The sequence below is a fragment of the Balaenoptera acutorostrata genome, chromosome 10 (genome assembly GCF_949987535.1).
Source record: "Balaenoptera acutorostrata chromosome 10, mBalAcu1.1, whole genome shotgun sequence".
Classification (NCBI taxonomy): Eukaryota; Metazoa; Chordata; class Mammalia; order Artiodactyla; family Balaenopteridae; genus Balaenoptera; species Balaenoptera acutorostrata.
In genome coordinates, this window is record NC_080073.1 from 82424205 (window position 1) to 82439903 (window position 15699).

Genomic DNA, 15699 nt, shown 5'->3' on the forward strand with positions numbered 1-15699 from the left:
CCCACCACAGAGCAGGGCCTCAGAATCCAGACTCATAAGACTGTTTTTCCCTCGCACCAGGGAAGTCTGCTCTCGTCCCCTGCTACCCTTGACGGCAGAGCCCGAGGGAGCTGGCGGAGTCCCCAAGGGCTGCTGCCAGGTGAGAGAGAGCATCACGGGCCTGGAAAAGAGGCCCAGGGTTTTCACGCCAGAGAGGCCCTCGTGGTTCCACGGCTTGTCACCCGGCCACATCCAGAGAATCTGCTTCTTATCATTTAGGGGTTAATCATCATTACTCACCTGAATTTATTTTGCTGATCACTGATACCATCCCTGAAGATTTTCCAGACAAACCAGAACTAGACCATGGATTAGATGGAATAAAATCCTTTCCTGGATTCGGGAGTATGCCGTTTCTTATATTTATTCCTAATAGGGAAGAAATGTTTTTCAAATGCAAAATTTATATTTCATCTTGCATCACATGTCAGAGATGAAACGAATGCAGAATCCAATTTGTCAAAGACTTCCTGTGTTTCAACAATCCAAGCAAAAACTGACCATGATGATGTCATCGGACAGGTGGCAGAGGAAAGATGCCATCTTCGGGGTGAGTGTGCTGTCTCACTGGTGGGTGGCCTGACAGACTTCAACTTCTACCCACAGATCTGTCCACGTCTGATGTCTTGACCACCTGGTGCAGTCCTGGGCTTCAGTGTCCCTTGGCCTTCCTACTCGTCCGCCTTCGCAGACCACTGCCTTTCTGTCAGCTGCCCAAGTTCTTCTCTGTCCCTTCACACCCCCAAGCCCAGCTCTGCAGCCCTCGGCTCTCCTCCTTCTGAATTCTGAGATTCCATCCTCTCAACCTGACATGGACTATCGGAGGTGACTCTGGGTGACTCATTGTCTGAACAAATGACCCTCCCTGACTCCCTCACGCCCAAGGCTGCCTTGACCTCAACTGCAAGACAAACCACTGCCCCCCGGACCACCCACTTCCCACTCCTGTCAGGCCTTGCAGCTAGCTTTCAGAACTGAAAAACTCAATTCATCCTTTACCCTTCTTCGTCCCCTAGAGCCAAAAAGAAATAACTCTCTCTGCCTGTGCCCACTGCAGCTGGAGCCTTTGCCCGCCCCCCCCATACCCTGTCATCTGGGAAGTGTCAGGCCAGTCTCCCAAGGCCACAGTGCCAAGCCTGATGAGGTCTGGCAGTATTTAGGAGGCCTGTTCCCAATCAAGAGTGGGGAACCAGTGCATCAGCAGGGCCTCCACTCCCCGCCCTAGGTCTCCACCCTGGGTCTGAGCACCACTGCCCCCACCTGGACAACAGCGACAGCTTGTGGGCCCCTCACCCATGCAGCACGCAGATGTCAATAAAAGCATGTCACTCCTCCAGCTACGACCCTTCAAGAGCTTCCAGTTGCTCATGAAATAAAATCTAAATTTCTTATAAGACTCCCAAAGATGCCTCACGTGTCTAACACCTTATCCTCTCTGACGGGGCTCGGGCTATGTGGGCCTCTCACAAGTCAAGCCCTTTCCTGCCTGCAGGCCTCTGTACTGGCTGTTCCCTCCGCTCAGCATGTCTCTGCGCACGTGGAGTTCCTTCCCAATCGCTGGGGCCCAGCTCGGAGTCACTTGCTCAGAGAGGCCTTCCCCGACCACTCTGTCTAAAGTACTGCCTCCACCCCCATTTCATCCCCCTTAACGCCAGTTGTCACCACCTGTGGCTATGGTGTGTCCATTTATGTAGGGTCTGTCTCCCACCACTGGAAAATACGAGGGTGAGGATACTGTCTACAGGCTGCTGGCTAAAGTCGCTGCATAGCCTGTGATGTGAATGGAGGCCCTAGAGGTGGGCAGCCTGGTGGCCCCTCTTGGCTACTGTGTCCACCAGATTCTCAGTGCCCAGCACGGGATGATGCGCAACACGGATTTACTGATGGAATGAATTTGTGAATGAACGGTTGGCTAACACTGTACGCTTAGAATACAGAGAATGCGGAGAGAGGTCTGGGCACCCTCCAACTACAATGTTTTCACTTAACCCCTGTGGTATAGCCACATGGGGTGACTAAGCTCCCATCTGCTTTCCTGGGAAGACACACAGGGCTGGCAGTTTCTGGAGAGACCTCGGGCAAGCTTCCTAGTTCTTCCTGGTCACTCCTTCCCTGGGGACTGGACCCGGTTTCCTCTACCAAATTTCTCATCTTAGGCAACTACAGAAGATAAGAATGTGAAGCCTGGGAATTCCCTGACGGTCCAGTGGTTAGGACTCTGCACTTCCACTGGTCAGGGAACTAAGATCCCGCATGCCATGCAGCCAAAAAAAAAAAAAGAAAGAAAGAAAGAATGTGAAGCCTGGGCTTCAGCTAATATTTCTATGGTGGTCCCACCAGTTTGGAAGAGAAGCCCCAAGCACTTGCCATCCAAAACAGGATCTTTGTGAACGTGTGATTCCAGGGACACGATTTCTTATCAGTGATCAGAGCAAAGGCAGGAATGTTTATTACCAGGCAGGTACCGGGAGTGCCTCAGGTAGTGCTGCTTGGCTGCAGACCTCAAGGTGGGCGTGTCGCACCGGGGACAGGATGTCTGGGTTGGGGCACTATTTCCGGTGCCCACGGGCTCTGAGGGCTTCAGGTCCAGAACACTCTCAAATCTGAGTGGGGAGAAGATGGTTTCGGTCAGCACGAGCTGGGCAGCTCATCGGACATAAAGATGACCTCACAGACCCCAGGTTGCTGTCCGTGCACAGACAGGAGCCCACACTTGCCTGCACAGAGTCTCATCGCTCTGTCTCTTCTTGTTTTTCAGGTCAATCCTGGTGAATGATGGGCTGAAATCCGAGTCATCTAAGTCCGCCCAGTCATCAGAATCCTTTGCCGACCTGGAAACGAGACCCCACCTTCTCCTACTCTTTGGCTTGATCTCACCATTTTTGTGCTCCAGGCCAGTGAGAATTTTCTGTGTATACAAGGAGAGGGGGGGAAAAAAGCAATACTTGGCATTAACGGAGCTCACCCACGAGTAATCCCCATTCTGAACATTCTCAATTATGTAAAGGAGGGTTCTGGGGCGTTTCCCTCCCCAATATGCACTGTTTATTGGAAAGGACAATGGTGGAAAACACAGTCCCAGACCTGTGTCACTCATCCTGCACAGATTACATCAGTTTTCATTCAACGGGGACGCTAAGTTGTGTAAGAGAAGGATTTTAAAAAAGAAATTTAAGGTACTTCTCACATATGAGGAAAGTGGCTGGATTCTCAAACAGGGCTCATCTCTGAAAGAGTTAGTGTGATTGACACTGTCCTAAATAGAATGTAAGAGAATATAGCTAAAGTGTCAGTCACCTGCTCTTTTATAGAAAACAATGCAATTAATGCCTTCTTTGCCTTCTCAGTAGAACTGGATTCTATTTAACTACGGAATTAGCTACAATAAGAAATTTCCAAACACACACTGCTGCTGCAGGGGGGCGGGGGTAAAGTCGACAATCTGGAGACACCACCCCTGTAACCTCACACTGTCCTAGTCAGGAGCCAGCACTCACTGCGTGAATGCTAGTCGACAGATAAAGTATTACTTTTGCATAAAGGTGTTAGAAGATCAGACTCTCAGACAGCACTATAAGGCTGATGGAAACCAGACTCCCGTGTCAGATTATTATCTTATTGACTAACACTCACTGTTTCCTTTTGAACGGCAAGAGGAGAAGAAAGAGCAGGGCTCAACCAACAGCCTGGCATTACCAGCATCGACTGATGGCACTGATAGGAATAATGATCTACAAATATTAGTGGGGCACTTGATGATTTTCAAAACATCTTCACAAGCAGCAGGACCTTTGATCCCCATGAACAGCCCTGTCTGGTGGGCAAGACAGGCATTAGGATCCTCCTTTTCCAGATGAGGACACTGGGTCCACAGGGATTGATAATAACGATAACTAGCGCTCTCGTTATCCACCCCTGTTTCACAGATGCGGAAGTGAGGAGCAGAGAGGCCAGGTACCCTGCACAGGGTCATGAAGCCATGAAACAGCAGAGCCGAGATGTGAGACCCTAGAGATCTGGGGCCACGTCCAGCCTTCGGCCACCACCCCACGGCCAGGCCCCCAGGCGTGGCATTGTAATTCACAGGCAGAGCCAGAACTTGAATTTAGACCTTTAACTCCAAAGCCAAGGCTCTTTTCACAATTCCATGATATTGCAAAGACAGATCTATTATAATTAGGCCTTATCTGCTGAAAAAGGAAATATTTCGCTCAGTAAGTAGGGTCAGAAGAGGAACAGGCCAGACACAGGGCTCTCAAGCGAATCTTCCTGCTTACTGCCTGGGGATGCTTGGTGTGGAGGGATGGCAAGAGCAAAGGGCTTGGCTTGTCCTCTGGAAGGTGATCCGTCCTGGAAGCCTCGGCTTTGTAGGGGTACATGAGATGCTGAGGGGGCTGGCTGGCTTGATGCTGTCTCAAAGAAATGCGCGTGTGTGGCTTGGTTGGGGGCTGGGCAGGAGGGACTGGCTTTATGTGAGGCGGTGGGGCTGCCTTTTCCAGACCGTCCTTCTGTGGTTTTCCTGAATCTTGAAGGCTCTGTGTGGTGCTGCCCAGGGGGTGCCCAACCTGGAAGTAAGGATATCGAAGCGCCTGGAACGACACATAAGGCTGTTTTAGGAGAAGAAACTGGCCAGGAAGGTTGACCCCATTCAGGGTTGCTGGCTAGATTTCACGAAGCCGGTTTACTACAGTTGCTTAGCCCAAACCAATTATAAAACAGCATCCTGAATCTGTAACACCCTTTGTGAATTTCCTTATCTAAAATAGTGTAAAATATACAGACTGGTTGCCACACTCAAATTATTTGGGTAAAGCACCCAGGTTCACTGCTATGCCCTTTGCTACTTCTGCCAATATCCTGGCTTTGTAACTTATTTGCTGTGTGTCTTAAATATAACATTGCACCATTCTAAGCCCATTTCTTCATTCCATAGAAAGAAAAAAAATAAAATGGAGAGAGCCAAATATAATGATCCAGGAGGACTCTGAAAAATCAAATATAAAATAAGCAGGTACAGATAAACAACAGGGATTTACTGTATAGCACAGGGAACTATCTCCAATATCTTGTAATAATCTGTAATGGAAAAGAAATGTATATAAAACTATCACTTTACTGTACACCTGAAATTAACACAATATTGTAAATCAACTATACTGCAATTAAAAAATATAAAATAAGCAGGTGCATCTGCTTTAACACCAGAAATGCCAAGAGCGTAATGCACGCTACAGTTAAACCTTGCCCATCAAGATAATCACGCTTTCTGGATCGCTGAGGGATAAATCTTAAAGTGCTGGGTTTGCAATTCTTTCTGAAATATCCCCTAGTCTTTTTGAGTGGAAGTCACTGAATACAACATAACCTTTCTCGATGAATCTGGGACATAGCTATAAACACCTGTAATGATAATAAGTGTAGATACAGAGGCAAATAACGTGGATACTCCCATAGTGGTCCTGGACTCTGATATCTAACTCGGAAAGTCTTCTCTGTAAGTCCCAGGTATTTTTGCAAGTCTCAACTGACTTGGGGGTATTTTTAGCTTTTCTGATACTATTCTTAAAAGTATACATTCCTCTCTTGGTTCCTTGGTTCCTTACAGAATCTTTTTCTTTTCATCTCTAAAAAACTTTTCATCTGTAAAAAACTGGGTTCATCAGAAAGCTTCCTTCCTGCCCTGAAACCATTTGTGAATTTCATCACCAGAAGCGCATTTCTGAGCGCTCTCCAACCTTCTTGAGCCATCCAGGGTCTTGGCTGTTTCTTCTTTGAGCCACTGGACAGCTGCTTTTCTCCCATTCCTTAATCCCCCCAGCCATCAGCTCTCAGCTCTCACAAATTCTAACGTCACGTCGGCCCTGTCTTCAAGGGCCTCTGTCACTTTTGCTCAGCCAAATCACTGACTCTGATTAGAACTAGTCACCTTTTCGATTCTCTGAGCAGTGGGATTATCAATGAGACAAGCTGAGAAGGGGCCAGGTACAACTACCACAAAGAGAGGCTGGCAGGAGGCCTGGCGGTGTTTGAAGCCCATGGTACTACATGTCTCTTTTGGGTGCACTTTATAATCTAAGTCAAAGTGGCCTTGGGGGAGGGCGGATTGGGAAAACAGGAGGTATGGAATCAGGTGTGTCATCCACGTGACAGAACTGCCATTGATAATACACTATCTGTACTAGTTACTGGTGGAGTTATTAAGGCAAATCACTTAAGCTTTATTTTCTTTTTTTTTTTTTGCAAATCACTTAAACTTTCTGAGATTCAGTTTTCTCATTTATAGAATGAAAACAGTAACACCTATCTCATGAAGCCTTCACGGCGTTAAAATCACATAAAAACATACTAAAGCATGTGTAAACTATAAAGTGCTATAAAATGCTAATTACATTTATTATCCTAGCTCTCTCTCTCTCTGTCATCTGTAAAATTAGTGATTTGGATCTTACAAGATATTTTCACTTTGAAACTGCCTTTCAACAACCAGTACTGCCTTATAAACAAACTGCTACATCATCTTAACTCATAGAGAATATATTGGAAAACATCTACCAAAGACAGGTGGATATATGTTTATTTTCATTTCCACGTATATGGTGATATATGACGTGAATTGTATGGCAATTTTCAAAACAACTAAATTGTTTAAACCGTAACTACTTTATTTTTTTATTTTTTTATTTTTTATTTATTTTTATTTTTGGCTGCCTCGGGTCTTTGTTGCTGCACGCGGGCTTTTCTCTAGTTGCGGTGAGCAGGGGCTACTCTTCGTTGCAGTCCGCGGGCCTCTCATTGGGTGGCTTCTCTTGTTGCAGAGCACAGGCTCTAGGCGCGCAGGCTTCAGTAGTTGTGGCTCGCGGGCTCTAGAGCGCAGGCTCAGTAGTTGTGGCGCATGGGCTTAGCCGCTCCGCAGCATGTGGGATCCCTCCGGACCAGGGCTCGAACCCGTGTCCCCTGCCCTGGCAGGCGGACTCTTAACCACTGCACCACCAGGGAAGTCCCCGTAACTACTTTAGACACAGTTTCAAACTATTTTAAGTTCTTATACCTTATATAGTTCACCATTAGTGGTATTCAATACCAGTTTTCACACATAATACCTAATAAAATACTTCCCATGAGATTTATAGGAATTATTCACAGTTAGACATGAACTTCGAGAGAAATGCATCAGAAGAAAATGGAAGGAAACCTGACTAGCTGTTGGCCGTTTCTTGGGATCCCACTGCAGCATGTCTCTCAGGAGGTGAACTGCTTCACTGCTGGCATTTGGAATCAGGGTCTTCAAGTTATTGGGCACACAGTGGGGCCAGCGGAAGTTCATCGCACTTGACAGTTGGTAGCCTTCAGGCCAGTCAGTCTGAAAGAAGGAAAAGGTAGAAAATCTTGCTCAGCCAATCACTGTGATCGGACTTTATATTCTGGCATGTATGACATGTCACTACCACGTCCATACTAACTATGGTGGTGGTGGCACTGTGGGTACTGAAATGCAGGAAGATGCTAACAGAGAGACACAAAGAAAAGGAAGGCTGGGGAACAGTGGGAAAGACACTGGATTTGCCACCAACTTTTTTTTTTTTTGGCTGAATTACGTGGCTTGCAGGATCTTAGTTCCCTGACCAGGGATTGAACTTGGGCCACGGCAGTGAAAGGGCCAAGTCCTAACGACTGGACCGCCAGGGAACCCCCCACACCAACTTATTTTATAACTTTAACACAAGACAGTTCACCTCTTGATATCTGGGGGCTGAACCAAATTAGTATTTTCCCAATTGCGTTCCATGAGACACAGGTTTTAGAAACTGCTAATGAGATTTTTTGGGGGAAAAAAATAAAACAAAACACCTTGTTCTTGGTCAAATAAACTTGTGAAAGCCTACATATGACTATATCCCCATCTTGATGAGTCAAAGTACAAACGCTTAGAAACCCAGCAGTCAGGAGAGCTATTAGTCTCAAGTCCTCCACTTTTTCATGCATCAGACCTACGGGGCACTCAGCGCTGGAGTGAATGACGGAAGATGCTGAGCAATCAGTCTTTAAGATCCCTGTTAGTTCCAACAAACTCCTGTTTTATAAGACACATTCTGATGTAATTGCTTTTTATTTTTTTAAAGTGAAGTGGCAGAATATATAGCTTGTATCATTCACTCACTTAGATAGTTACTGAGGGCCTCCTATGTACTTAATGTTGTTGGGTATCCAAAAAATAATCCAATAGAAATCCTGCCCTTAAAGATATTAAGGTCCAAAAGAGAAAATAAGACATATATTTTAAAAACACAGTAACACAAAATAAAAAGTAACAAAGGTCACAAGAGAGGTAGAGATACAGTCATCCAGAGGAGGGAGAGATTCCAGCAGGAGAGTCTGGAAATCTTTAAGAGGTGGCATTAATGATTCCTTCAGATAATTTAAAAAAAATTTTTGAGGGTCTGGTTTGTACCAGCAATGGTGCTAGGATGTGTAAAATAAATGCAAAGAAACACAAGACAAATCCGTTCCCTGAGTGAGCTTATGGTCCAGGAAACAGATTATGTACACAGATGATATTAATAACACAGAAGACAGTTGAAGATGAAGAGATTAGAGGAATAGGGAGGAGAAAGATTACGAGGGTCTTGGAAGAAGAGTGGGATTGGGGCACATGAGACATGCACTTGGCAGAAGCAGGAGATTCTAGAGCACAGAGCCAGGAGGGGTGCAAGTGGCGGGTAAGGAATGAGAGTTAGGGGGCTGGGCAGTAGATATTTTTAGGAGGGGAGGACAGTACCAGAGCTGTTCTTTAGGGGGATAAATCTGTCCACAGACTGGAAGAAATGCTGGAGGGAAAAGACTTGAAGGCAGAAAGACTGAGGAGGTGCCCCCCTCCCCAAACACAGGCAGGGCTTCAGTCTGAGATACTGGGTGGAGATAGCAGGATCTATGGGCCAACTGCTGGGATAAGGGGAAAGGGGAGCAAGGGAGAGAGGAAGAAGGTAAAACTGAAACTCAGCCTCAAGGCTGGGCTCTGGGATGTGATGGGACCACAGGCAGAAGTGGGGAATGAGCGAAAGAGGCTGGTTGGGGGCGAAACAAAAAGCAGTCTGGGTCAGATGTGCTGAGTTGGAGGTGAGGGTGAGGGTGTCAGGGAAAATCCCAGAGAAAGATGTAAATTTGTGACCAGAGTTATAAAGGAAAGGGGGAGGGCTACAGATCACATTAGGAGACTTCTGCACGGATAAGAGTTGTAGCCACGAGAACATAGAAGCTCTGCAAGGGAGCGGCGAGGACGTGGGCAGAAAAGCAGAGGAAGCCAGGAAGTCTTCCACCGCAGGGTAGGAGGAGGGCGTGGAGGACTACCCAGGGCGAGGAAGATCCAGAACGAGCCGGTGATGCCCAGGGTGGGGGGCAGGGAACACAGGAAGCTGCAGCTTTGTCCCACAGGCCTTTGTCCCACATCATCACCTTTTTGGGTGTCCCCAGCACTTGGCAGATTTTGAAGATTGTGTCGATCTCACTGGCCCCGGGGAAGAGTGGCCGGAGGGTGTACACCTCTGCCATGATGCAGCCCACGGCCCAGATGTCGATGGGGGAGCTGTAGTTTGTGGACCGCAGGAGCACCTCCGGGGCCCGGTACCTGCAAGACCAAGGAGAAGCTAGTTCCACACCCGCCGGTCGGAAGCAAACTAAATACACAATCAGCTCCGCAGAGCGTTTCTGCATTTCTGTTTTCTGTCTAGTTCAGGGCAGTGCATGGACTCATCAGGCAACAGCTGTAGGTGTAGTGTAAAGCTGGGCTCCTCTGCTTCACAGGGTTTTCTGTGGAGCATTTCTTGACAGGCCTCTGCTCTATAGCATTTTCGAGAAATACGGACAGTGAGAGAGAACAGGAAAAGAGCGAGTGAGAGAGGAGGGAAAAGGAGCGAGAGAGAATATAGAACTAGTGGTCTGTAGGCTCTTCTTGGTTATGGCCAACTGCTTAAATCAAATTCTTAGGGCCTGAAAGTTTTAATAACACCAACTGGCTGATTTTCAGACAGGTCTTTGGAGAATCTTTTACACAACACTTTTAGGAAAAGGTCTTCTGGAAGTTCTATATACAGAATATTATTTAGATTATGGAAAAGCACAAGGGACTTCCTTTTTAAAAAAATTTTTTATTGAAGTATAGTTGATTTACAGTGTTGTGTTAGTTTCTGTTGTACTGCAAAGTGATTCAGATACATATATTCTTTTTCAGATTCTTTTCCATTATAGTTTATTACAAGATATTGAATATAGTTCCCTGTTCCCTGTTGGACTTCCTTCTAAAATTGTTTACAACACAAGCTTTTTTTTTTTTTTTTTTTTTTAAATTTTTATTTATTTATTTATTTATTTATGGCTGTGTTGGGTCTTCGTTTCTGTGCGAGGGCTTTCTCTAGTTGCGGCAAGCGGGGGCCACTCTTCATCGCGGTGCATGGGCCTCTCATTATCGCGGCCTCTCCCGTTGCGGAGCACAGGCTCCAGACGCGCAGGCTCAGTAGTTGTGGCTCACGGGCCCAGCCGCTCCACGGCATGTGGGATCCTCCCAGACCAGGGCTCGAACCCGTGTCCCCTGCATTGGCAGGCGGATTCTCAACCGCTGCGCCACCAGGGAAGCCCACAAGCTTTTTTTTTTAAAATAAATTTATTTATTTTTATTTTATTTATTTTTGATTGCGTTGGGTCTTTGTTACCACACACGGGTTTTCTCTAGTTGCGGTGAGGAGGGGCTACTCTTTGTTGTGGTGCGTGGGCTTCTCACTGCGGTGGCCTCTCTTGTTGAGGAGCATGGGCTCTAGGTGTGCAGGCTTCAGTAGTTGTGGCTCAGGGCTCTAGAGCACAGGCTCAGTAGTTGTGGCGCACGGGCTTAGTTGCTCCACGGCATGTGGGATCTTCCCGGATCAGTGCTCAAACCCGTGTCCCCTGCACTGGCAGGCAGATTCTTAACCACTGTGCCACCAGGAAAGCCCCTATAATACAAGCTTTTAAGCTTGTACAATGCCAACATTCCTACACATATGTGTTTCAAATGGTGCTCTTAGTGGAAAATTAGTATTTGTGACAATAATATTATCCTCTGTATAATCGCATGGTCTTTAAATGGTCTTTAAAAATAAGCAATGCAAACATTAATATTATCCTCAGTATAATGGTATATTTTTAAAGAAGTGCAATTAAATCCTTTGAGGAAGATGGTACTCACCATCTGGTAGATACATAGTCTGTGTATGGAGGTCTTGATCGGATTTCTCGGGCCAATCCAAAGTCTGCAATTTTCACGAGTTCGGGTCCCATACAGAGGAGGTTCTCCGGCTTTAAGTCCCGATGGAAGAAGCCTGCGGCGGTGGTGAAGAAGGAATTCAGAGGCAAGATCGTGTCTGCGTTACTCTTTGCAGCTGTACTGCTCTTTTCATGACAGTGATAGTCTGGTATGACACTGAAGGCTCTACATTCATCCCAATGATAATGCAGACCCCTTTGGACCATTCATTTCCCTTTGACAAATTCAAAAATGTCAAATCATTCAAAAGTTGATCTTCATAATTTTTTTCCAAGAGAGCAAACTTCTTTTAAAATATCAAAACTCCATTATGGGCTGAGATAACTTGGCAAACAGAAATTGTCACTCAAAGAAAAAAATATCATGCCTACCCTGCCCCAGTCAGACAGAAAGAATTTGAGATTAAAACCATTTCAAAAGACAAGTCTTATGGCTACTGAGAGTTTACATCACAGCAAAAACACAATCACATTTTTTGTTTAAGAAACAAGGGATTTATGAATATGACCTACTCGTATCTGAGATTCTGGTGTGTGTTGCAACAAATGTTTAAATGTCAAATACTGATTACTTTGCCCAGTAAAGAAGCACAGGGGTACACCTGTAATTCACACCATGAAAGGCAGAGATAACTCATTGAATGGGAAGCCTGTCTCAGCTACCGCAGGGCTTTGGGGGTACATGTAGGAGAGACTCAAACACCCACTGATCAGCATCACATGCCTCTGAAGACCCCAAACCTTCCTCTTGCAGAGAGTATCACTGACAGACATCATTCTACCTGAGTCTAAATCTCAATGGGTCATCAAAACCGGAAATACAACTGTGTCAATGCTGCTGATGGGGTTACTGGTTACCTGCTACCATTACGAATGTTGTGAGGTTGGATTCTAAGTAGCACATTTACGGGAGGAAGTAAGAGCTATCACTGAAGATGTCGACTGTTCCTCAACCACCTCTGTGCCGATGTGCTCAAGTCTGCATCTCTAACATGCCTGCTGCATCCTCTCCAGACCTGTGTCTCTGATGGGACAGCAGCTGATGTCACTGTCACCCTTGCATTGACCTGTCCCAAACCACTCTTCTCCTCTCCCAAATTCTCTCTCCTTCTTGAACGTTTGATATGATATCCAGGTAGCTTATAGTTATGCTGGATCCATCTGTCCCCAGACAGGAATGGAGCTGTGTCACATTTTCCGTCAAAATACCTCCTATCTGTCCTTTCTGCCCTTTCTCTGACTTAAAATTGTGTAAATATGCAAGCAGTTATGAGAATGGGATCTTTTGCCAGTGCATCCAGCAAGGCTCCTGTGGCCCCTAAAACATATGCCCTGTGAGACCGATGGTCTCTCTTTCTAAACACTCAGAGCATCAAAAGCATGAAAAAAAGAGATGGCAGACATCATTTTCTTACCGAACAGATGGGAAAAGTGAGTCATGGGGGTGGCGGGGGATGAATTAGTCACAGTCCTACCAAGAAATGTGTCAGAGCTCTTGTATTATCCGGCTCTGTTCTGTCCCTGTCGATCCAGACAGCAAAATCTTGATTTGCGGTGCTGGTCCTCTCAAGTCCAGATTCACCCTGTTTCTCCTCTTAGACTCCCTCTTTCTCCTCTAGTTGGGCTAAACTCTTGTTTCCAAACTTAAGTGGCATTTCGCCGATAATGAAATGTCCTCCACCCCCAGGCCCCAATGCAACTCCCCCACCACCATCTATAACACCCACTCAACAAACCTGCATCTTCTCCCTGTTCAGTTCATCCTCTCACATCAACTATACTCAGATACAAGCATAATTCTTGGACTCCAGACCTGGTACCTTGCTTCCACCTGGGTCACGCTCCAGTACACACTGACCACCTCCTCCCATCGGTCAAGCTTTATCCTTTCCCTGCTAACTCATCTTTAATCCTACTTCCACAGAGAACATGGGCACTAATGAAATGAGGAGAGAGAAGATTCTGGTTCCCCATTTATCCCTCTAAGCAGCTTTCCTTTCTATGGATCATACTTTAGGCCCAAAATAAACTTTCAGAGGGAAAATGGCTAGGAAGAAAGTTTAACTGCAAACAGACTCTTTAAAAATGACTGATGAAAACTGTATCTGTCAGTTGACATATGTTATCTGTTACACTGTATTCGAGGATAAGCCTTTATAACTAGGAAGCATTTGTGAATATGTCTGTAGACTATCTGGCCCTCTGTTCTTTTCATTACTGAATAACAGCAATAACTGTTATCAGCCTTATACCCATGAGTTCTATTCCTTGGTAATTAAAGGTATAAGACCCTCTTGTCATGTACCTTTACTTTTCATCTCTATTTTAACAAAGCATCACGATTTTATCACTATGAGAGGCAACGCTGCATAGTGGTTAAGTGTGTAGACCGATCAGGTTGCCTGATTTCAAATCTGGCTGGAAAATCACTTAACTTCTCTGTGCTTCACTTTCCTCCTCTGTAAAATGGGGGAATAACAGCATCTACCTCATGGGGTTGTTTTGCAGGATTCAACGTGTTAATATTTGTAGAGCTTTTAGTGCAGTGCTTGGCATATCTGCACCTTGCAAGAGCTTGTCACTGTTAGTAGTACGAATCCTCTCATTTTATCTTCCGCACAACCTGGCAAGGGGGACAGGCAGACACGGTTCCATTTGCTGCAGATAAGAATTAAGGCTCTCAAGGCCAGTGAAGTGCCACTCCCCCCACCCCGCCCGTGAGGAGGTGGCACTAAGTTCTGATCTGACTCCTGGCTGGGTATGTGTTCTGCTGATGTGTGCGCTCGGGCTTGTAACAATGAGCCCACGTCTCCCTCTGAGCTTCTGATTCACAGTGGAAACGCTTATTGCTGGGTTATTCAGAGATCATGCAACAGCAAAGTGCTGTTGACACAGAATCTTCCTGTTCGAAACTGTTTGGCTTTCAGAACACAGGAACAGACCTTCAATTTAATTTCAGGGTACCCCATGCCAGTCGAATAACAGAGGGATTTTCTCTTTCATCCTGGCAGAAAATGCGCTGTGCTTCCTTTTTTTATTAACAACCCTTGGGCAAGAAAAACATCAAGCCACAAAGAAGCCTTTCTCCCCTTCACATTCTGTTCATGAGGAACCTGATAGGAATATATGGAAATAACCAGAGAAGACTTAAACGTTATGAATTTCTGTAGCACACCTTTCTGCTAGGGAAGTTGTAATTTCACAGATATTACTCAATTTAAACCCACAGTGCTTTTATCAAGAAGGCCAGGAGGACAGCAACACACAGAAAGGCCAAGGGCTGACTCAAGGTCATGCACAGCAAGACAGTGGTGAGGGCTTCCCTGGTGGCGCAGTGGTTGAGAGTCTGCCTGCTAATGCAGGGGACACGGGTTCGAGCCCTGGTCTGGGAAGATCCCACATGCCGCGGAGCAGCTGGGCCCGTGAGCCACAATTGCTGAGCCTGCGCGTCTGGAGCCTGTGCCCCGCGACGGGAGGGGCCGCGATAGAGAAAGGCCCGCGCACCGCGATGAAGAGCGGTCCCCGCACCGCGATGAAGGGTGGCCCCCGCTTGCCGCAACTGGAGAAAGCCCTCGCACGAACCGAAGACCCAACACAGCCAAAAATAAATAAATAAATAAATAAAAAAAAGACAGTGGTGAAACAGGGTAGCAGAGAACCACCTCTTGGGGCCAAACATTGTCCTTTAAGCCACCTAAGGCATTCTGGATTTCCTGCATGGATATTTGTAAGGGCAGGGCAAGGATGAAACACAGTTTGCATTAATTATTTAATTCCTGCAAAGTATATATGCTTTGGCATTGCTCAATCAGCACCAAGCGGAGCTGAGTTTTCATTCCCTGTGGGGGAAAGTGGTCACTGACATGAACCATGGCCATGGCAACCACCTGCAGCTCTGTTCTCTGCTCTCAAAGGAGTCCACTCCCAGGGACAGAACGCACCTTCTCACAGTGAGAACCAGACAACAGGGAAGAGCCTGAAACTCACAAGACAAATCTGCAAAGTGCTTTTGATTATTTTTTTTCCGTGACTGGAGGAAAAGAACAACATAAAGCTCCAAAGTTAAGTCAACACCGTATGAAAACCATTCAAAAGTTTTCAAAAATCATTTATCAATGAAAACGAGATAGAACCTGCAAAATGAATATCCATCCCACCTCCAGTTACTATCACCACTTTCTTCACCTCTTGTTCTCTGTTCTCTGTGAGAAGAGACAGGTTTTTCTAGAGAAGTGTAGCAAATGGGCACAGATATCGGAGCTAATCTCCGCTCTACTGCTTTAATGCAGTGGGGCCTTTGGCAGGTCTTTAAACCTCTCTGAAGCTCAGTTTCCTCTTCTTTGAAAGGAATAGATACCATCTGTCCTCTCT

At 46.1% G+C, this 15699-nt stretch overlaps 1 protein-coding gene across 2 annotated transcripts in view; it reads right to left on the reverse strand.

Moving 5' to 3' along the window:
• CILK1 (ciliogenesis associated kinase 1) overlaps positions 1-15699 on the reverse strand; it is a 35220-nt gene that overhangs the window by 7966 nt on the left and 11555 nt on the right. Inside the window, exons 5-11 of one of the 2 annotated variants that reach the window (XM_007193881.2) lie at positions 11252-11384; positions 9490-9661; positions 7232-7399; positions 4317-4628; positions 2757-2947; positions 2494-2642; positions 280-408 (exon numbers count right to left, since the gene is read on the reverse strand). In XM_007193881.2, coding sequence (XP_007193943.2) covers positions 280-408; positions 2494-2642; positions 2757-2947; positions 4317-4628; positions 7232-7399; positions 9490-9661; positions 11252-11384 — 1254 coding nt within the window. Of the gene's footprint in view, positions 1-279; positions 409-2493; positions 2643-2756; positions 2948-4316; positions 4629-7231; positions 7400-9384; positions 9662-11251; positions 11385-15699 lie in introns of both variants that reach the window. The other variant, XM_057555050.1, reaches the window with a different exon arrangement.